At 46.3% G+C, this 23,073-nt stretch overlaps 1 protein-coding gene across 1 annotated transcript in view; it reads right to left on the reverse strand.

Moving 5' to 3' along the window:
* Positions 1–306: 306 nt before the first annotated feature.
* LOC124008338 (roundabout homolog 1-like) overlaps positions 307–23,073 on the reverse strand; it is a 223,192-nt gene continuing 200,425 nt past the window's right edge. Inside the window, 23 exon segments of the mRNA XM_046319510.1 lie at positions 307–1,859; positions 1,996–2,186; positions 2,329–2,550; positions 2,682–2,831; positions 2,946–3,399; positions 3,401–3,443; positions 3,548–3,675; positions 3,678–3,934; positions 4,026–4,139; positions 5,116–5,463; positions 7,330–7,484; positions 7,800–7,842; positions 8,693–8,719; positions 9,947–10,144; positions 12,546–12,717; positions 12,984–13,105; positions 14,306–14,540; positions 16,036–16,157; positions 16,327–16,493; positions 17,633–17,883; positions 17,981–18,186; positions 22,482–22,653; positions 22,840–22,964. Of these exon segments, the coding sequence (XP_046175466.1) occupies positions 1,845–1,859; positions 1,996–2,186; positions 2,329–2,550; positions 2,682–2,831; positions 2,946–3,399; positions 3,401–3,443; positions 3,548–3,675; positions 3,678–3,934; positions 4,026–4,139; positions 5,116–5,463; positions 7,330–7,484; positions 7,800–7,842; positions 8,693–8,719; positions 9,947–10,144; positions 12,546–12,717; positions 12,984–13,105; positions 14,306–14,540; positions 16,036–16,157; positions 16,327–16,493; positions 17,633–17,883; positions 17,981–18,186; positions 22,482–22,653; positions 22,840–22,964 (3,917 nt within the window). The 3' untranslated portion in view covers positions 307–1,844.

Genomic DNA, 23,073 nt, shown 5'->3' on the forward strand with positions numbered 1-23,073 from the left:
CCGAGAGCCACACCTGTGCTAGGCTCCAGAGCGTCTCTTTCCTTTTGACAGCACACAGCTGCTCTGTTAATTAACCACGAGGGTTCATGAGTGAGGTTAATTAAACAGCGTGTCTCATCACATTCCCATAAAGAACAGGCTTTTGGGTGGCTCTCCCTCTTCCTTTCCATCTCCCAACTTCCTTCTTTACTTCGACCTTGTGCTAGGCTCTATTGACTGGTGAAATGCAGGAGGAATAAGGGTTTAACTTTAACAAGTGAACATAAACGGAACAATCCAAAATAAGAAGAGATCTCAAACGTTGCATTTGGCATTTGAAGACATTTTAATAATAAATAATGTGGTAAAATGACAATGTTTTTTTTTTTCTTTCTATCCCGTTTTAAACATACCCAGTAATGAAATGAAATGCCATGGCTGACATCATGAACATAGTAGTGTAATTCTTTAAAACAAACTCCAAACAAATGTCAGGTGCCCTCAAGTGAACATCCTTTCACACATGTTGTACATGTGCGGGAAGTAAAGAAATGGACTCTTGTAAAGCTTGGCCTTGATGTAGCCATAAAGAACCTAAACCCAACAACAACAACAGCACGCTGTTCCATCTCCAAGCTGCAGGATTTTCAAGTCTTCTTCTCCAGTCCTTCTTTTGGGTCAGTATTCATTTCACTTCCTTCAACCCTGTCTTGCTGGGAAACAATGGTGGATGAGTCACTGTGTGTTGCTTGCTCATGGACAAAATGTCACCCATCACCAGGCACGGAGAAGTCCATTTTCCAGGATGGATCCGTTAACATTTCCACCCTTAACTTATCTGGAAAGGAGACTACTACTAAGAGAAATGAGGCTTCCTCACCCTTCTCTATTGGTGTGCCTCAGGTTGTCTACCGGTCTCTCTCACTTCCTCATAAGTGCATTTGTAGACATGAGGGTATAATCCGACCAACACAGTAGTTTGTGTCATAATAAATGGATAAATGTGGTCACTGCTTTGGGCAGTGTCCCCTTCAGTCCAAATGATCACTCTGGTTTCAATTCAACCTAAGCTAGACAGGGGAGTCTCGTTTCCATCCCAATCCCAACAGAAACAGAATATTAAGACACATAACACTCGTCCAATCGTATACAGAAAACCGATCGACAACATCATTTAAAAAAAATCATTGTTCCTCTTTTAAGACGGAACGTCATAGATACCAAATGGTTTAAAATAAAGTTAAGTGATTGTGCTTTTGAAACCAAAGTAGAACAAATAACGCACATTGACAAGACCAACATCAATAACAAAACAATAACAGTGCATTACAAAAATACATTAAAAACAAAATGTAAAAATCCCATTGTAGGCAATTTTGTGGCAGCAAAATGACGGAACAATTGACAAGATGGATGGTGAAGTCCAAATATTAATTACAGTAATATAACAGGCGCAACAGACATGTCAAGACCAGTCTGGGGCACCACAGACGGTGGTCCAAGACAAGGTATCTGTATACAACAGTCATCTAATGTGCATGTACTTTCATATTAGTCACTAGCTCACCATAGAGGCCAGTTCTCAACCAACAACTCATGTAAACAATGATCTAATAGTGCTTCGTACCAGTGGGTGCACAGACTGAAACGTGATCGCACTTTTTTCCCTCACACTTTCTTTTTCCCTCCAAAATGGCATCAAATGAGAAATGGTCAAAAGAAAAACTAATAATAAGTATTGTTACGTTTTTTTCCCCCCTTATTCTGTATGATAAGAAAAGTAATTTACATAATAGTCACTGATGTCAGATTCAAGCCTTCCTGTGAGGGCACTGTGGGAGTTTCCTGTCCTCCTCCCATGATCCTCAGCTCTCCAGCAGCTGTGGACACAAGTTTATAATGCAACCCCTCGATTAATGGCCATCAAAAGAAGCTCATGGACATACTAGATTTTGGACGCAGAATTTCAGCTAGGAAACGAGTCAACTGACACTTTTATGAGCATCTTATTCTCACCTCTAGTTCCTCTTCCTGGGTCTGGAAGCCTGCGATGCTGGGCAGTGTGTCTGTGGGGTTCCTGCGGGCCCCATCTCTCCTCCGTCCCCCTGAGCCCCGGGAGGACATGGAGCTGGAGGAGCTCTGACCCTGGCTCTGGCCCTGCACCGAGGGGAACGAGGGCCTGCTGTATGGGAGGATGTCTTCAGAACCTGGAACAGAGAGACAGATTCAAGGGGATTTAGTTTGACATGTAGAAACCACATAAAAGCAAAAGGTTATAATGCTCATATTTGTACGTCTTTGTTCCAATACACAAACCATATGGGAAGTATACTACATTGCAGTAAGTACCTGGGTGTTGACGACCTTTGTTGCTCCCTTTGCCTCCCTGTGGAGTCCTGTTCTTGTCCTGCGCCTCACGTCTCTCCACAGAGCCCTCTCTGGTCCTCTGGCCCCCTGCACTCCCTCTCCGGCCCCGTCCCTCCCCAGAGCCAATCCTAGGGAGTGTGGCCCCCCTCACCTCATAGCCACACCGCGACATGTGACTAGGAGACTTCAAGGGCATACACGAGTCTGAGGAGAGAAGAACACATAAATGGAACTTCAGACTTTATTCACCAAGGAATATGTACTGTACAGCTGAGAGAAGTCAATGGGGAAAGCCGTTCCGTGAAGTGACCCGTGTCTCAGATCCAGTCCCTTACCGTCGGTGAAGTCGTTCCTCTGCTGGTGGCCTTGGTGGCCAGCCTGGGCCTGGTGCTGCTTGTGCCTCTTGGGCGGTCTCTTCTGCATCACTGCAGAGCTCATGTTGCTGTCTGTGGACAGGGGGCTGCTGGGACGCTGGCTCCTTCGCCCTGAGGGAACAGACAAACATTCAGTACATGGGCGTTTATATAAGAAGGTATATCTAGTGTTTTTCTGCTGCTATTTTCCCCTGACCCAGTTTCTTTTGCCACTCTCCTCCTCACCTGCTGGCCCTGTGTCCTCTGGGAACCTGGCCATGCGTAGACCTGCTGTGTAGTCTCCAGTGTTGGCCACAGCCTGGGCGAAGTCTGCGTCTGTGAAGAAGGATCCGTCTGAGGAGCTGACAGCACTGGAGCGTCCTGACGAGCCATTGTCCTCCTCGGAGGCCGAGCCCCAGCCGTTGATCATGGAGCCCGTCACAGAGCTCTCCAGGTCCCCAGTGCTGGAGGCCGGCGTCTGCTCCAACCCTCGGAGGTGCAGCCTGCGTGGGGGAGGATGGTGCTGGTGGTGGGGCTGTTTCTGGTGGGGCTGGGGGTTATTTTGGTGCTGGTGATAGTGACCCTGGGCCATCTCCGCATCCATCTCATCCCCTTCCTCTTCTTCATCCTCCTCCTCTTCCTCCTGGCCGTCAGTATCCAGTGGCAGGGGGCTGGAGATGTAGCCGTAGGTGTGTGGGGGGGGAGAGGGGGTGCGGGGGAGGAGGTGGGCTGGCTGCGTGTTGTCTAAGGAGGACGACAGGGAAAGGATCAAAACATGGATCAATAGATATGGTTAACGGTTGTAGCTGGGATGAGTGATGTGCAGTGTAAGTTGGGCTTATAGTTACCTGTGGTGGTCTGTTCCGTTGTGTAGGCCGTTGTGCTGCTCTCCCTGGGGGGAGGGGGTGAGAGTGGCTGTAGACTGGTGGCTGTAGGACATACCCGCAGGGGAAGAGGCTGCCCCCCTAACAGGGGGGGGGTGGGACACCTATCCATCCCCTCCGCCGCCTCCTGCTCTTCCTCCTCCATCTCATCCGGATGCAGGTACATCCGTGAGGTAAGCATTGGGCACGGGGCATCTGGGTTAAAGCTTTTTTCCATGGGCAGGGTATACTCATCACAGCTCCGGCTTGGTGGGGGGTTGGCAGGGGGAGGGGGCAGAGGTTCACCCCAGTTCACTGTGTTAGTTTTGGGAAGTTTGGGAGTGCGAGTTCCCTTCTTATGACTTTGGCTCCCTGCAGAGACAATAGAAAAAGTTTTCGAACATACTGCAGAACAAAATACTTATTTGTCTTATTGCTATAATCAGTGTGCTCAGTGTCTCACCAGAGGTACTGCTGCTGCCCCTGTCAGAACTGTGGTGGGAGCCTCCTGTGCTGTGTTCATGGGCCTGGTTATAGGGGACGGTGCCTTGCAGAGGCCCATCTCCTCTATAGTGGTCTGAAGACAGCAGCGACAGAGAGACAGACAGAGATAAACAGATATATTGACCAGGGGGCGTTCTCGTTGGGTCAGAACACTGTCAGTCTGGCTCAGATTGGAAAGAAAAAGGTTGGCTTTAGGACCATTAAGACCAGACTGCTCATTGGCTGCGGGCAGGCTGTTTAGCGGTATTAGAGGTTGGCTTTAGGACCATTAAGACCAGACTGCTCATTGGCTGCGGGCAGGCTGTTTAGCGGTATTAGAGGTTGGCTTTAGGACCATTAAGACCAGACTGCTCATTGGCTGCGGGCAGGCTGTTTAGCGGTATTAGAGGTTGGCTTTAGGACCATTAAGACCAGACTGCTCATAGGCCGCGGGCAGGCTGTTTAGCGGTATTAGAGGTTGGCTTTAGGACCATGCATGTGCAAAGACTGTGCCTGGCTGGCTGGCATTAGGACTATGGAGAGCAGATTGACCAGATGCAGTGAACAGCACAACATCTCTCTCAGTTGATGAAGTGCAGAGGTGGAAGATGGCTACGTAACTACTGTTTGACTTGACAGGAACCTGGGCAGAGCCAGTGTGCAGCAGCTATTTGCTGAATGTCATGTTGTTGTAGAATGGTGGGTATGTCCTATATCGATTGAGGTGTATGTATCTAACCTGAATATTTTATTTTCCCTATGTTAATTTTCAAATGTATTTATTTGAATAGATTAGGGCAGATACAAATTAACAGTTGAAACAGTTATTCAACGCAATGCATTGTAGTTTAAGCCAATTTTCAACGCTATTTGTGATACAATTTGTTGATTTCCCATGAATGGTTCTTGATCCCCATTTTGCCCCCCCCCCCCCCCCCCCCCATGAAAAAGTTCCTTGATAAGCCCCTGATGTTGACTACACAGAGTAAAACAAATAAACGAAAAAATTATTAACTTCCAGAAATGCCCTCCCTCCCACCACTGCTACTGTAAGTCTCCAATCCTCTCACCTTTATTAAGTCTGTTGTTCTGCTCCATGATGTTGTACTGCATCTGTGTTTTCTGCAGGTGGGAGGGGGGCTGGTTCCAACAGCGGATGTCAGGGGCCCCGGCCCCGGCTGCTGCAGCCTTGTTCAGGATGCTGGACTGGATGAGCTGGGTGGTGGCATAGGGGGTGGGCTCGTAGGGGGTGGGCGGCCCTCCCCCGGGGCCCACGTAGCACAGGCTGGGGTTGTTGAAAGTCTTGAGCTCGTTAAGTTTGTTGGAGAGGTCCACGTCGCTGTACACAGCCTGCTCAGGCCCCAGCAGAACCCCCTGCTGCTTCTCCAGCTGGCTGCCATAGTTGGCGATGCAGTCGGCTATGGAGAGGAGACCACATGGGGTTAAGTCTGGTAAAACTTCACCCCTTCACTAAACCTTCATTAACCCTTCAGGAAGTGAAGTCATATACATAACACCATCACCTATCATGTTTTATAGTGAAGCCAGGGGTTTTCCCCCATTGCTCATTTGATTTGCATTATATCACTATATACAGTTGATGTCGGAAGTTTACATACACTTAGGTTGGAGTCATTAAAACTAGTTTTTCATTCAGTCCACAAATTTCTTGTTAATTAACAAACTATAGTTTTGGCAAGTCGGTTAGGAGATCTACTTTGTGCATGACACAAGTAATTGTTCCAACAATTGTTTACAGATGATTTCACTTATAATTTACTGTATCACAATTTTAGTGGGTCAGAAGTTTACATACACTAAGTTGACTGTGCCTTTAACCTTTGAAATTATGTCATGGCTTTAGAAAATGCTGATTGACTCAAATGATGTCAGTTAACCTATTGGAGGTGTACCTGTGGATGTATTTCAAGGCCTACCTTCAAACTCAGTGCCTCTTTGCTTGACATCATAGGAAAATCAAAATAAATCAGACAAGACCTCAGAAAAACATTGTAGACCTCCACAAGTCTGGTTCATCCTTGGGAGCAATTTCCAAATGCCTGAAGGTACCACGTTCATCCGTACAAACAATAGTACGCAAGTATAAACACCATGGGACCATGCAGCCGTCATACCACTCAGGAAGGAGACGCGTTCTGTCTCCTAGAGATGAATGTACTTTGGTGCAAAAGTGCAAATCAATGCCAGAACAACAGCAAAGGACCTTGTGAAGATGTTGGAGGAAACCAGTACAAAAGTATCTATATCCACAGTAAAACAAGTCCTATATCGACATAACCTGAAAGGCCTCTCAGCAAGGAAGAAGCCACGGCTCCAAAACCGCCATAAAAAAGACAGACTATGGTTTGCAACTGCACATACGGATAAAGATCATACTTTTTGGAGAAATATCCTCTGGTCTGATGAAACAAAAATAGAACTGTTTGGCCATAATGACCATCGTTATGTTTGGAGGAAAAAGGGGGATGCTTGCAAGCCGAAGAACACCATCCCAACCGTGAAGCACGGTGGTGGCAGCATCATGTTGTGGGGGTGCTTTGTTAAAGGAGAGACTGGTGCACTTCAAAAAATAGATGCCATCATGAGGTAGGAAAATTATGTGAAAATATTGACGCAACATCTCAAGACAGTAGTCATGAAGTTAAAGCTTTGTTGCAAATGGGTCTTCCAAATGGACAATGACCCCAAGCATACTTCCAAAGGTGTGGCAAAATGGCTGAAGGACAACAAATTCAAGGTATTGGAGTGGCCATCACAAAGCCCTGAACTCAATCCTATAGAACATTTGTGGGCAGAACTGGAAAAGCGTGTGCGAGCAAGAAGGCCTACAAACCTGACTCCGCTCTGTCAGGAGGAATGGGCCAAAATTCACCCAACTTATTGTGGGAAGTTTGTGGAAGGCTACCCAAAAGCTTGACCAAAGTTAAACCATTTAAAGGCTACCAAATACTAATTGAGTGTATGTAAACTTCTGACCCACTGGGAATGTGATGAAAGAAATAAAGCTGAAATAAATCATTCTCTCTACTATTATTCTGACATTTCACATTCTTAAAATAAAGTGGTGATCCTAACTGACCTAAGACATGGAATATTTACAAGGATTTAAATTGTGAACAACTGAGTTTAAAAACAGGAAGTGAAAAACTGAGTTTAAATGTATTTGGCTAAAGTGTGTGTAAACTCAATATTGTACCATATGTTCCACTACTGGGACCTGACCACAATCACAAGAAGAGGTTTGTAGCTGTAATGTTACTGACCTGGGCGGCTGTAGGTGGTCATGTTGCTGTCGCTGGTGCCGTTGCCACTGTTGCAGCAGTTGATGTTGCAGTCTTTGTGGTTGGCACATGCGTTGGGCCAGGAGTCTGCCAGCCACGGCTGGTTTACACTCTCCCCCATGTTCAGCAGCCCAGGTCTGAACCAGAACCACACAACCATTATCATACAGAACATGCTTTACTCCAAGTCAAGTAAACAGGGTTTCAGTCAGGTGGTTAGTTTATGGTTAGTTTATGGTATGGTTAGGTATGGTTAGTTTATGTCCTTCGTCAGTTATTAGACTGGGAGAGATCTCCCTCTGGTGGTTAGAGTAGGGAATACTCTGTTGTGGCTTTTACCACTTTCCCTCCTGCATTTCTCAAACGCCATAATAAGTGCTATATAGAAAGTGGGGAAAGCCTATCTGGTAAAGTGTACACATATAACCACACATTGGGATGATGCCCCTTACCTCCCAGCACTGCAGACAGACTCCCCTCCTCTCTGATAGGCCACTGAATCAAAGAAAGAGAACAAATGTGAGAAACACAAGACAAAAACCTTGAATGACAAATAAAAGACGAAATCCAGGTTGGTGTGACCTGTCTGTCACTCTGTACTCATGCAGCGGTCCTTTCTTCAGTCTGACTCACAACTGATAGACACACACACACACAGGTAACCCACACGCAGGGCACTTGGCATTGAGAGGTGTACATGCAGATAAACAAAGTCAGTCAGAGCTTTAACCATGATATCTCGGCCCTGAGGTACACTTCACAGTCAACGATCCGATCCCCCTGCAGTTCAGACACATCCTCTTCACTGGAGGGTGAGTCACCTCAACCACATGATTAGATACATTATCCTACGGCTACAGTACAGCCAGTATGTGAAGGACAAGTGGGAACATGGGACTGTGTTTATGCCTCTCCTCGTCACAAAGCATAGTGACTCAGCAGCACCATCTGCCCTTGTTGTGTGTCGGTTGTCTATGTCTGATCTAAGAGGGTGGGACAGGGAGGCGCTTATGACCTCTTTAGGAGCCGTCTGTCACCTGATTCACATTATGTCGGAACATCACTCCACAGCTCTGTACTGACCTCCCTCTGCAAGATTTCATTTCAAATGATTGGTGTACAGATGTGAGGCCACCTAACTCATACACTAAGTCCATTAGCTGTTTGTATATGGGAATAGCTTGGCCCTGAGTGCTGCGAGAAACAGAGTCACATAGGGAGAGAACTGTGTTTGTGTGCAGGCATCTCTGAATCGTAGGGGCTTCAAGTTCAGTACACATATGGGTAAATAACTGTGCATTCAGCACTCAAACACATGTTTACAGCAGAATACATTCATACATACCTGTAGGAGTGAAAGTGAATGATGGAACTGCAGGAACAAACCCAAGGCCAAACAGAGGAGGGAGGGAAGTGATGGGAGAGAAAGTGAGAAGAAGGGTCATTTATTAATAGCAAAATGTACATTTCGTAAGCCTGTGGAAAAAAACAAACACAAAAACCTGGCAGATATTTTAGCGCGCACATGCACACTCAAACGCACGCACACACACACACGCATCAATCACCACCGCGGTGGTCTCAGGAACAAGTGGCCTTGTGGGTAATGGAGGTCACAATGGGGCAGAGCGAGGGCGATAACAGTGATAGAACACATGTCATAATACCTGGCTGACAGGCCTGTCCCTACTCTAACTGTGTCTCACTAGGGAGAGGGGCGGCAGGCGGTGGCCTGGAAATGAGCCCTAAATGTCACCGTTTGAATGTCAGCGTAATCTGGGATGTGCCAGCTAGGCGTCTGATCGTCGCTACCCTTTGAGGTCTTTGAGTCAGGGGAGAAGATTAGACCAACCCCCTTTTATGGGTGAGATGTGGTTATCAGGCTCCCTACTTTGAGGATAAAATCAGCTGACACGAGGCAAGTCACACTATGGGCTACTGGAGGAAAAACACACCTTAATGTGAAGTGAATAAATGCAATGGTAACACAGAGGACCGTGTCCAACCTGTGTGTCAGGTTACCAGCGTTCAGTTAAACGACCACAACACCAACCTAATGTCCTCCCTCTGTCTACCACTCCTGATCTAATCACTGTCACATCTCTCCACACAACATGTTAGCTGGGTGTGATCTACTATTGATACTCTACTGACTGCAGTATAATACTGTAAACACCTTCAAAGACACGGACATTAAAGTTCTCCATCACACACACAGTCACCCATACACACCACAGTCACCCATACACACCCATACACACCAGTCACCCATACACACCACAGTCACCCATACACACCCATACACACCACAGTCACCCATACACACACACATACACACCACACTCACGCATACACACAGTCACCCATACACACCCATACACACCACAGTCACCCATACACACCAATACACACCACAGTCACCCATACATACCAATACACACCACAGTCACCCATACACACCCATACACACACCACAGTCATCCATACACACAGTCACCCATACCTACACACCACAGTCACCCATACACACGCACACGCAGTAACCCATACACACACAAAGACCCCGATATATACACCTAAACACACATCCACTACAGACCTTTGCGTATGCCGGCGTAGCTGCTGCTGAGGCCGCTCCTCTTTTTACGGTGACGATACAGCCACACACTGAAGACCATGAGGACCACCCAGCAGGTGGCACCGATGCACGCAATGAACGCCGGCTGCTTGACCACGTCTGAGATCTGAGACAGCGTGTCCTGGTCCTCAGGGCTGTCCATCATCTGACCCGTAGAGTCTGTAGAAGAGGGAGAGGACGAGGAGGAGATTGAGACATAGAACATGTACAGTGAGGGCAAAAAGTATTTGATCCCCTGCTGATTTTGTACGTTTGCCCACTGACAAAGAAGTGATCAGTCTATAGTTTTAGCGGTAGGTTTATGTGAACAGTGAGAGACAGAATAACAACAACAAAAATCCAGAAAAACACATGTAATAAATGTTATCAATTTATTTGCATTTTAATGAGGGAAATAAGTATTTGACCCCTCTGCAAAACATGACTTAGTACTTGGTGGCAAAACCCTTGTTGGCAATCACAGAGGTCAGACGTTTCTTGTAGTTGGCCACCAGGTTTGCACACATCTCAGGAGGGATTATGTCCCACTCCTCTTTGCAGATCTTCTCCAAGTCATTAAGGTTGAGGCTGACGTTTGGCAACTCGAATCTTCAGCTCCCTCCACAGATTTTCTACGGGATTAAGGTCTGGAGACTGGCTAGGCCACTCCAGGACCTTAATGTGCTTCTTCTTTAGCCACTCCTTAGTTGCCTTGGCCGTGTGTTTTGGGTCATTGTCATGCTGGAATACCCATCCACGACCCATTTTCAATGAACCTGGCTGAGGGAAGGAGGTTCTCACCCAAGATTTGAAGGAACATGGCCCCGTCCATCGTCCCTTGATGCGGTTAAGTTGTCCTGTCCCCTTAGCAGAAAAACACCCCCAAAGCATAATGTTTGGTGTTCTTGGGGTCTTAGGCAGCATTCCTCCTCCTCCAAACACAGTGAGTTGAGTTGATGCCAAAGAGCTCCATGTTGATCTCATCTGACCACAACACTTTCACCCAGTTGTCCTCTGAATCATTCAGATCTTCATTGGCAAACTTCAGATGGGCATGTATATGTGCTTTCTTGAGCAGGGGGATCTTGCGGGCGGTGCAGGATTTCAGTCCTTCACGGCATAGTGTGTTACCAATTGTTTTTTTGGTGACTATGGTCCCAGTTGCCTTGAGATCATTGACAACATCCTCCCATGTAGTTCTGGGCTGATTCCTCACTGTTCTCATGATCATTGCAACTCCACGAGGTGAGATCTTGCATGGAGCCCCAGGCCGAGGGAGATTGACAGTTCTTTTGTGTTTCTTCCATTTGCGAATAATCGCATCAACAGTTGTCACCTTCTCACCAAGATGCTTGGTGATGGTCTTGTAGCCCATTCCAGCCTTGTGTAGGTCTACGATCTTGTCCCTGTCATCCTTGGAGAGCTCTTTGGTCTTGGCCATGGTGGAGAGTTTGGAATCTGATTGATTGATTGCTTCTGTGGACAGGTGTCTTTTATACAGGTAACAAACTGAGATTAGGAGAACTCCCTTTAAGAATGTGCTCCTAATCTCAGCTCATTACCTGTATAAAAGACACATGGGAGCCAGAAATCTTTCTGATTGAGAGGGGGTCAAATACTTATTTCCCTCATTAAAATGCAAATCAATTTATTACATTTTTGACATGTGTTTATCTGGATTATTTTGTTGTTATTCTGTCTCTCATTGTTCAAATAAACCTACCATTAAAATTATAGACTGATCATTTCTTTGTCAGTGGGCAAACATACAAAATCAGCAGGGGATCAAATACTTTTCCCCCTCACTGTACATTGGCAGGGAAAGAAATTTAGGAGGATCCTGAAGGACAAACATCAGTCCTTCAAAACATTCAAGTTCAACTGAAGGCCAGGAGTCGGAGATGGAAAACAGCATTACAGAGATGAGATAGGAGAGACAGCTGGAGAAATGAGTTCTCTCTAAATACATCTGGGCACATAATCTGTCATGAAGAATGTTCTCATTCTCTGCTCCTCTTTAGAGTGCTAGGGCAAGAGGTGAACTGGACGCCAAGGTTTGAGACTTGACTCAAGGTGACATTATCCTCGTGAATTGGCCATGAAGCTACTCTAAACGCTTGATACGGACCATGCGAAAAAGCTGGAATGTGCTAAGAAGATGGAGGTGGAAAATCGAGTTGAAAATACCTGTGGTGTGTGTGATTTTTGTCACAAATGGTGAAACTGAGGCTAAGGCAGGAGAAGGCTAAACGGTCATTATTTTGATGATGATGATACCTGAGTAAAGGCCTTGTGAGCTGACTCAGGGACATGTTCATGTCGGGACTTGAGATGGACACCCTGTACTGTGTACATTGGTCATGGTGAGAACTGACACAGTATGCAAATCACACAGACCATCTATCCGATGGCTAAGAATGAAAAGAGCTTAGACAGGCTGAACCGGTGTTGACCTGAAGTAGACAGTGGATTAACACTGAACTCACCTCTCCGCTTCCTGGTTCTGAGATCAAATGTATTTTTAGAGAAACTCTAAACTCAGGGGAGGCTGACAGGTGTTAACTACAGTTGACCAGCTCACCAAGTTGAAAGAAGGTGACATCGCTCTTGACCCCAGGGCCGGCGCCATTGCTAGCGGCGACCTCCACGCTGTAGCGTATCCCTGGCGCAAGGCTGGGGATCAGCACGGAGAAGGTGGAGCCATCTACTGTCCGGTTTACGTGGTAACGGCTCTCGTTGCCCAGGCACCAGATCTGGAGAGAACAGTGTAAAAGAAAGGGGAGGGGGAATAGTAAGACAGGGACTTGGTTCTTTCAGTAAATGCCAAAATACCTGTTATAAGACATTTCAACATTAGTCCAGTAGATGGCAACGCCTCCTCAATACTTAGTCCACCTCTGCTGGAGCAACGAAAAACACACACACCCAAGGAGGTTTGAGGGGGAAAAGTGTGAGGCTTGAGGTTCTGCTCTATACCTCTCTCTGTTTGTTCCCCTATCTCACCCTCCCTCCATCTTACCTTGTACTCCTGTACCATTCCGTTCTGTTCCTCTTCGGAAGGTGGTTGCCAGGCGACCAGGATGGCAGTCCCGTTGGCATCGCTCTTCGTCACGGTAACGCCCCGGGGGGCTCCGCTGGGGGCTGAGACAGGGACCCACCGTCAGACAGACGCACAGACATCATGATGACATCAAAGACATTCACTCTCATTTGAGCTATGCTCAGTCTGCCATGTCTCTTACTGAACTTGAAAGAACACTTAGTGACAATTCAGATGACAGGCATCAGACCGCCACATATGCAGTAGTTTTAGAGTATTCTGAAAACATACAGTAAGCTCTAAACAACAGGAATGAACTGAACAGTATGATCGTAACCAGCTAATGAACATTATGTGGAATGAATTCGAGGTTAATATATTTAAAAAATATGTACTAATTTAAGGTTATGGAACTAGAGTGAATCATTTGTATTCATGTTGTGACAATTGTTAGCCTTTGTAAGGTGAGCAGATTTGAGGAAATGTGCAACACAACGTTTTCTCTGACGAGCCGGGACTCTGGATGTACCACATCCTCTACAGTACACCCATGTCCCTCATTTATCTGCCTACGGGTATGAAACCTACATGAAGCCACAGGTCGACGTGGCAAGTTTCTCATCAATATAATAGAAGAATTGTCTGAGCTGATGCTGTGTTGAATGACACGTTGCCGGAGCTCTAGTAACACTTGGGGACTTTGTGTGCCATGCTGCAGCGATGGTGCTAGTCACCTGATGAGAGCAATTCAACTGAATCCGTAGTGCATTGGCCTCGGGAGCTTATGCACCTTCTGGTTAAAGATAATGAAAGCAGGCATGTCTTTTGTCTTGGGCTGGCTGGGGCTCTACTGGGGCTCTACTTATGAACTCAGATAACAATTAACAGCACAATTTGTCTCCACAGCTGTTGCTACGCACTCATCTATACATAGTACACACACTGGAAGAGCTACAGTACACGCATATAAGCTTTAAACAATGTGAAACTCCCAAACCTCACCAATGATGATTACTACAACCTCACAGTAACATCCACACATCTCCGGAACAATTAGCAAGCACAGTGTGGTGTAAGGGATGTGTTATGGTTTCTAAAAAATCTCATGCATTTATTTATACATAAAATGTCAAGTTGTCTTTGTTTTAACTTGCCTAGGCGAATAAAACTCTCACAAAACAACCTACTCCAACCTAACACTAGAACTGCTGTATGAAACCTATCATCTCCATCCACACTTCCAATCACAGCCCTCTCTAACAGCAGCCCTTGACCCTTGACCCCTGGCTCCAGCCTCTTACCTTCCTCCAGCGTCCTGGCCACCTTAACCTCGCTGTCCGCTCCCTGAAATTCATCAAAGAAGGGACGCACTTTGAACTCGTAGGTGACCCCTTTCTTCAGCTGAGGCACCACAGCACCGTCCTCTCCAGGAGTCCGCACCTCGAACACGCCCCACTGCCCACCTGGCTGGCCCAGATCAGCAGACGCCCTGTACATCACCTTATAGCCCTGTATGTACGGAGACTCCTGCTCCACCTAGTGGCAGAGAAGGGAAACAGATGTTAGGATTTCTTACAGTGGTTAGGACGGGGACAGGGGACAGGGGACAGGGGACAGGGGACAGGGGACAGGGGACAGGGGACAGGGGACAGGGGACAGGGGACAGGGGACAGGGGACAGGGGACAGGGGACAGGGGTCCTGAGGAATATTTTGTCTCCACTCATGAAAGGAGTGATAAAGGCCCAGTTCATTCAGTTTGTGTAGCACCCATACCACACTGGAAAGAGAAACCCTACTGTAAATGAGTCTATTAAATAGCTATAAAATGCTGGTTGCCATGGTCATTGATATTTAATATTGTACTTCCAACCAAAACGATTTAACTGGAAGCCTCTGGGATCTATGAAGCCAGTGTCAAATAGCCATTACACCAGCAGAACATACTGTAGAACAGAGGTCTGAGGTTTTGGGCCAGTGTGTCCGATGTAGAAAAACACCACGTTCAAAAAGTAATACACATTATGAACCATAACTCTCCTGCTGTGTGTGTTGGGCTGGTAACCATATCCAGTGACATCCTCCAGGAGAGCTCTTCAGCCCTGTGCTATGTTGTCTACAGGGAGAGCTTCGGTTCCACCCCCTCTGATCTCCCCGAGCTCACAGAAACCACAGCATGAGGTCATCACTAGCCGCCAGCTTCCTGAGAGCCTGGGACTGGTTAGGACACTGCCAGGAGGACACTGCTAACCAGCACTCGCAGAAACATGGGCCTCAGAGTTAGGTATCGTAGATACAGCTGAGGAACCCACTACATAAGCACTTTATGAAGGACTGGGCCCATATCCTGTTATTTGGCAATGGCCCATAACAAAGTGTTATCACCTGTTTAAAAAAAGTATCATATTCATTTGTACTGTACAGTGGCCCTATTAATAATGTTTGTCCAAGTCTGCTGAAAGTCAAAAACTCTCCTGCCAACTTCCACTGATGCTGGGCATGGGGATGCCTTCTCCCTGCCTGGCTGCCTGGCTGCCTGGCTGCCTGGCTTTGGCCCTGCTCAACTAAACTATTTACACCCTGGCTCTGTTTAGGACCGCACCCCTGACATGTGCCCAAGTCAGACCATACATCACTGATGGAACCAACACCTTCATGGAGGAGAGACGGAGAAACATCTCACAACGTAGAAACGTCCTCTTTCATAGGCCAGGATCAAAACAGGTGGCCAACAGTTCCACATCCTACCCACAGCTGGCTATATATACAGCACAGTCTATGCCTACAGACTCAACTATGTGTTCTGAAGAACATCATCTGTCAACAAATCAAATCATACTTTGTGTTGCCTTTTGTTAATATTAGACATAGCCATGCCAGCACATCACGGTGTAGGGAGACCAACAGACCAAGCAGTGTAAGAAAGTGAGTGTAATAATTCTAAAACAGCTGACACAGAAAAACACTAGGGTAACCTCTTCTGGCAGGACAGTATCTGCAGACAGCTGGCCCCAGGGCCAGGACTCTACTCACCGTCCACTGCACCCTGACGGAGGAGGAGGAGAGGATGGTGGGGTTGTGCAGATTGACCACCACGTCCCCCAGTTCCCTCTGGATCTGACGGTGGTCCACCCCTTGGCTGGTGGGAGGAGTGTCTGCATGGGGACACAGAGACAGGGAAGGGTTAGTTCACTCTGGCACTCACACTGCCCCAGCCAAGCCATGTGATTAGGATATGAGGACCACTAAGTCTCAGTGTCTCAGTCATCAGATGAATGTGACTGTATCATCAGGTAGAGGTGGCAGAGGAGGGGGTTGTCTCACCTTGTGTTCTGACGGCATCAGTGATGGGGCTGGGGTCACTGAGGCCGTAGGCGTTGGCTGCTCTAACCAGGAACAGGTAGACGGCACCTGGTTTGAGGTTCTTCAGGACAAAGGTCTCCGTCTTCACATGATCAGCCAGAGTCACCCAGCTACTCCCCGACGCGTGACTGCACAGCGGGAGGAACAATGGTCAATCACTCACAACAGTGCATACACAGTGCCTTCAGAAAGGATTCATACTCCTTGACTTATTCTGCATTTTGTTTTGTTACAGCCTGAATTCAAAATTGATTTGTTTTCTCACCCCCATCAACACACAATACCCCACACTGAAAAAGTGAAAATGTTTCTTAGATATTTTTGCATATTTATTGAAAATAAATTACAGAAATAATCCATTTACATAAGTATTCACACCCTTTTGCTATGACATGTCAAATTGAGCTCGGGTGCATCCAATTTCCTTTGATCATCCTTGAGATATCACTACAATTCAATGGATTGGAAATGATTTAGAAAGAAACACCTGTCTATATATAGGTCCCACAGTTGACAGTGCGTGTCAGAGCAGAAACTACATCACGAAGTCCAAGAAACTGTCTGCTGATCTCCGAGATAGAATTGTGATGAGGCATATATCCGGGGAAGAGAATAAAACTATTTCTCGAGTGTTTCCAAGAGCACAGTGGTCTCCATCATTGAGAAATTGAAAAATATGGAACTACCCGACTCTGCATAAAGCTGGCTAAAACAACCTTAGATGAAGATTTATGTTCCAACAGGACAATACTGGAATAGTTTCAGAACAAGAATGTGAAAGTCCTTGAGTGGCCTAACCAAAGACCAGACTTGAATCACATTGCAAATCTGTGGAAAGACTTGAAGATTGCTATTCATCGTCGCTCCCCATCTGACTTAACAGAGCTTGAGAATAAAGGAAGAATGGGAGAAAATCCCCAAATCCAGACCTACAAAGCTAATAGACATACCCACGACGACTCAAAGCTGTAATCACTGCCAAAGGTTGTTCTACAATTTATTGACTCATTGGGTGTGAATATTTATGTAATTACATTTTTCAATAAATTTGTTAAAAATTCTAAAAACGTTTTCACTTTTTCATTATGGGCGATTGTGCGTAGATGGTTGACCCCAAAAAATCTATTTAATCCATTTTGAATTCAGGCTATAACACAACACAATGTTGAATAAGTCCAGGAGTATGAATACTTTCGGAAGGCACCGTAGATACAGCCATGAAAACATATTAGACAAACATATTAGATCTCGGCCCTCCTACACTTACCTGAATGCCTCAATGACATAGGAGGTGGGCGTGGCCCCAGCGTTAGGGTTGGGTTTCCAAGACAGTGTGACAGAGGTGCGGCTGACGTCAGTCACGTCAGGCTTGGACGGGGCACTGGGGATCAGGTTAGGGTCTGTGGGTCGACCCGGCTGGACAACCACTCCAAACTCTTGCACCTCAACGTAGGCCCTCCAAGATGCCTCTCCACTGGGGCTGGACGCCAAACAGGTGTATACGCCTGTATCTCCAAGCTGAGGAGACACAGAGAGACAGTGTGAGAGTGGGCTCATTGAGTAGTGTCTGAGTGGTGGTCTTTATGTGTGAGAGGGGTGTTATGCTGCCCCCTACCTTAGTGTAGCGGATCTGCAGGGCTCCTGTGTCTATCTGAGTGATGCGGGAGTCATCGGAGGACACTACCACCCCGTCTTTCTTCCAATGGACTGTTGGAGTGGGGGTTCCTGTTGCTATGCAACCCAGGACCACTGTGCTGTCCACAGGTGCCGTCTGATTGGCTGGGCCCTGTCGGATCACGGGAGGGGGGCGGTCTGACACCACTATTCAAAAGGGAGAGAGAAAATGTACTGTTTAATACCAGGTATACTGTCAGAATCAGACATGGGTTAAAATACTATTTAGGGTATTTCAATTACTTTCAAAGACATTTGGAAGTATTTCATTTTTTATTTAAGACAAGTAGTTGAATATTGGAATGCATTCGAAATACACTTGGAAAGTATATTTTTTTAAATCTCAAATAAACTGACTCAAATAAACTCCCATGCATTTAATCCAGATATTTCAAAACTAGTCTTAAAAGTATACAAATAATTAAGAATACCTGCTCTTTCCATGATATAGAATGAGCAGGTGAATCCAGAGGTGAAAGCTATGATCCATTATTTATGTCACTTATTCAATCCACTTCAATCAGTGTAGATGAAGGGGAGGAGACGGGTTAAAAAAGGATTTTTAAGCTTTGAAACAATTGAAACATTGATTGTGTTTTTGTGCCATTCAGTGGGTGAAGGGGCAAGACAACACATTTAAGGGCTTTTGAACAAGGGTATGGTAGGAGGTGCTAGGGTGCACTGGTTTGTGTCAAGAACTGTAAGTCGCTCTGGATAAGAGCGTCTGCTAAATGACTTAAATGTAAATGTAAGAACTGCAACTTGGATATACATACGGGGGTATCAAATCAAATTGTATTGGTCAGATACACATATTTAACAGATGTTATTGCGGGTATAGCAAAATGCTTGAGTTTCTAGCTCCAACAGTGCCGTAATATCTAACAATACACGACAATACACACAAATCTCAAAGTAAAATAATGGAATTAAGAAATATATAAATATAAGGATGAGTACTATTGGAGTGGCATTGACTAGAATACAGTATAATACAGTATATACATATGAAATGATTAAAACAGTATCTAAAAATGATTAAAGTGACCAGTGTTCTATTACTAAAGTGACCAGTGATTCCATGTCTATGTACATAGGGCAGCAGTCTCAAATGTGGAGGGTTGAGTAGCTGGGTGGTAGCCAGCTAGTGACAGTGACTGAGGTGGAGGGTACTGGGTGGAGGCCGGCTAGTGAAGGCTATTTAACAGTCTGATGACCTTGAGATAGAAGCTATTTTTCAGTCTCTCGGTCCCAGCTTTGATGCACCTGTACTGGCCTCACCTTCTTGGATGATAGCGGGGTGAACAGGCTGTGGTTGATGTCACAGGAAGGCCAAAAAGATAATCATTAACATTGGGTGCTGTAAGTGTCCTGGAGATCAGGCAGTATGCCCCCGGTAATGCGTTGGGCAGACCGCACCACCCTCTGGTTAGCCCTGCGGTTTTAGGTGGTGCCGTTGCCATACCAGGCGGTGATACAGCCTGACAGGATGCTTTCAGGGGTGCATCTGTAAAAGTTAGTGAGGGTCTTAGTACCAAGCCCGTTTTGTTGATGTTTTTGGGAGAGGTTATTTTCCTGGCACCACTTCGCCAGGGCCCTCACCTCCTCCCTGTAGGCTGTCTCATCATTGTTGGTAATCAGGCCTACCACTGTTGTGTCGTCTGCAAACTTGATGATTGAGTTGGATGAACAGGAATACAGGAGGGGATAAGCACACACCCTTGTGGGGCCCCTGTGTTGAGGATCAGCGGAGTGGAGGTGTTGTTTCTTACCTTCACCACCTGGGGACGGCCCGTCAGGAAGTCCAGGACATAGTTACACACGGCGGGGTTCAGACCCAGGGCCCCGAGCTTAACGATGAGCTTGGATGGTACTATGAAGGCTGAGCGGTAGTCAATGAACAGCATTCTGACATAGGTATTCCTTACATAGGTAAGGTGGAGGTGATGTGATCCTTAACTAGCCTCTCAAAGCACTTAATTTAGTTCAGTTACCTTGTCTTTCTTGGGTTCAGGAACAATGGTTGACATCTTAAAGCATATGGGGACAGCAGACTGGGATAGGGAGAGATTGAAAATGTCCGTAAACATTCCAGCCAGCTGGTCTGTACATGCTCTGAGGACGCAGCTAGGGATGCCATCTGGGCCGGCAGCCTTGCGAGGGTTAACACGCTGAAATCTTTTACTCACGTTGGCCATGGAGAACGAGAGTCCACAGTCTTTGGGAGCGGGCTGCGTCGGTGGCATTGTGTTATCCTCAATGTGGCTGAAGAAGGTTTTTGGCTTGTCCGGGAGCAACACATCTGTGTCCGCGCCGCTGCTGGTTCTCCCTTTGCAAGTCCCTGCCACATACACTCGTGTCTGAGCCATTGAATTGCGACTTTCTGCACAATTTTAATTCAACCATATTCCCAATCACCTTAAATGTGAAGTTTCGCACTTTCATTTTTGTGCAAATGCTGCCATCTATCCACGTTTCTGGTTGGGGTAGGTTTTAATACTTGACACAACCATGGAAAGCATTGGAGTCAACATGGGCAACTATCCCTGTGGAACGCTTTCGAGACATTGTCGACTCTATTCCCCAAAGAAATGAGGCTGTTCTGGGGGCAAAAAGGGGGGTGCAACTCAATACTAGGAAGGTGCTCCTAAGGTTTGTTATACTCAGTGTAAGTACTTGCAAATACTTTCAAATAGCAGGCTCCCTATAGGGAATTATTTGAAAATACTAATTAAAAAAAACAAAAAAAACGTATTTCAATAACTAAGACTGAAATACACATGGTCTAACCCTGGTGTGAACCAGGTCTGACCCAGGTCTGGGTCAGAATAAATTGGACTCTCTATCATCCCTTCAGATAGAGAGAGAAAGCTGGAATGGAGAGAATAGAATGACGAGAAAAGAGACAGAGAAAATCAAGGACAGATGAGATGTGAGAGATATTGAGGAAAATTGGCACGAGAAGAACACAATAGGAGTGACAGGTTGGGCATTGAAGGGGAATAGAAATCAGATTATCCCAATGCCCAGAGCAACTGGCTAATCATTGGGCAATACTAGAAGCACCACAGACCAACAAATAACCAATCCCATTTAGATAGCAGCCAGCCATCACCCTCCCACTTCACAACCCAGTGGAAATAGACAGGATAAGGCTCTCCAAAATCAGAGGCACAGGGGAAAATAATGGAAATACCTTGAAAACCACCAGAGGAAATGGCAGCAAGTTAATTCTATACAGATACAGCATTCAAACGGGGAAGGAGGAGGGAAAAAGGGGAGAGAGGTGGAGGGGGAAGAGAGAGATGAGTAAAGCCTATTCATTAGAAGGAGAAATAAGGGATGGCAGAGTGAGGAGTGCTAGGTGGATTAAATCAAACATGCTACATCCTTGTTTCATTTCCATTAAGTGTAATTGAGTGTACATTAAGTAGGCGACTCTCATTTCCCTGGCGCGGCTGCAGAAAGCATTACCATATGATTACCCAGAACCAATAGCTGCCACCAAGTCACGGCCATGCACAGACAACGCCTGCCGCCAGTACCAGCCTCAGGCAATTATGTTAATTAACTTAATATATCTACATAGTGAAGACGCACACGCATCCACACACGCACGCACACACACGCTCACACTCTCTCAGGTCAGTTTATTATAACCAAGTAGACTTTGCTGCTGGTGCTGGCTGCTGTAATTACTGTTGTAGGTCTTGGAGCCAGACTCAAAATTTTAATTCTGTTTTTAATAACTGATACAATTATCAGGATTATCATAATTCGGTTCACCAGCATGACATTAGGGAGGAGAACGAAAGGTGTCTAGGTTTAAATATATATGTGTGTGTGTGTGTGTATGTGTGTATATGAAAATGTGATTATGTGTGTGTGTGTGTGTGTGTGTGTGTGTGTGTGTGTGTGTGTGTGTGTGTGTGTGTGTGTGTGTGTGTGTGTGTGTGTGTGTGTGTGTGTGTGTGTGTGTGTGTGTGTGTGTGTGTGTGTGTGTGTGTGTGTGTGTGTGTGTGTTGGTGTGTGTGTGTGTGTGAAAATGTGATTATGTGTGTATGTGTTTTGGGGGAGGGTTCAATTGGGAAGGAGGGTATGGGCGGTCTGCTTGCACTGTCACCATGGGAACAGGGGGTTTGGAGCCCAAATGCCTGCAGCTGAGGGTTCCTGAAATCACTCCAACAACAATTAGTCACCAAGGCCAACAGTAACCAGCAAAAAACACTGAACCGTATAAAGGCCACGGTATCTCGTCAGTCAACAGGACAGGCTGATCTGCCATACATCCAGCCAGCAATCACCAAGTCATTCAGTAATGACATTGGGGGCCAGAAATTCAGCATTTTCCAATCATGGAGAGACAACTCAGTCAACCAGTCCAATGGAGGCTTTGGTCAGTTGATTAGAAGAAACCCTCCCTCCTCCCCTCCCTCACTCACTGTCAGTGACCTCCAGCAGGGCCTTGGTGATGACGGAGCCAGCGATGTTGAGGGCCTGACAGCTGTAGTAGCCGGCGTCTGAGCGCTGGGCGTCTGCGATTGTCAGACTGCCTGTCTGGGACACGGAAAGTCGGCTGAAGGGCTGAGGTGGCTGGTAGGAGAAAAGCAGGCTCTGGAGGACGGAGAGAAAGAGACTAGTCTTGAGACTGGAATTACATGTTTACCCTTGATACATCCATTGGACATGGTGTTATCAATAACCTACACTCTAAGGATACGGTGCATTCAAGACCTTTTCTTCAACATATAGGCCTATGTATCAACATTTTCATCATAAATAGACTGGATAGTATCTCACATTGCTGCCCTCCCTCTGCCAGAAGATGGCAGGCTGGGGGTTGCCAGTGGCCTCACACTGGAAGGTGACCATTCTCCCAACTGCCACCACCTGATTTCTGGGGCGCATGGCAAACGCTGGGGGCACTGCAGGGGTGGAGAGATGGACCTTGGTTTAACAGGACAAACATTGAAAAACGTTGCAAGCATTGCAATAGAATGTAAAAACAAACCATAAAATCACATACAATAGGAT

The sequence above is a fragment of the Oncorhynchus gorbuscha genome, linkage group LG02 (genome assembly GCF_021184085.1).
Source record: "Oncorhynchus gorbuscha isolate QuinsamMale2020 ecotype Even-year linkage group LG02, OgorEven_v1.0, whole genome shotgun sequence".
NCBI classification, from domain to species: Eukaryota; Metazoa; Chordata; class Actinopteri; order Salmoniformes; family Salmonidae; genus Oncorhynchus; species Oncorhynchus gorbuscha.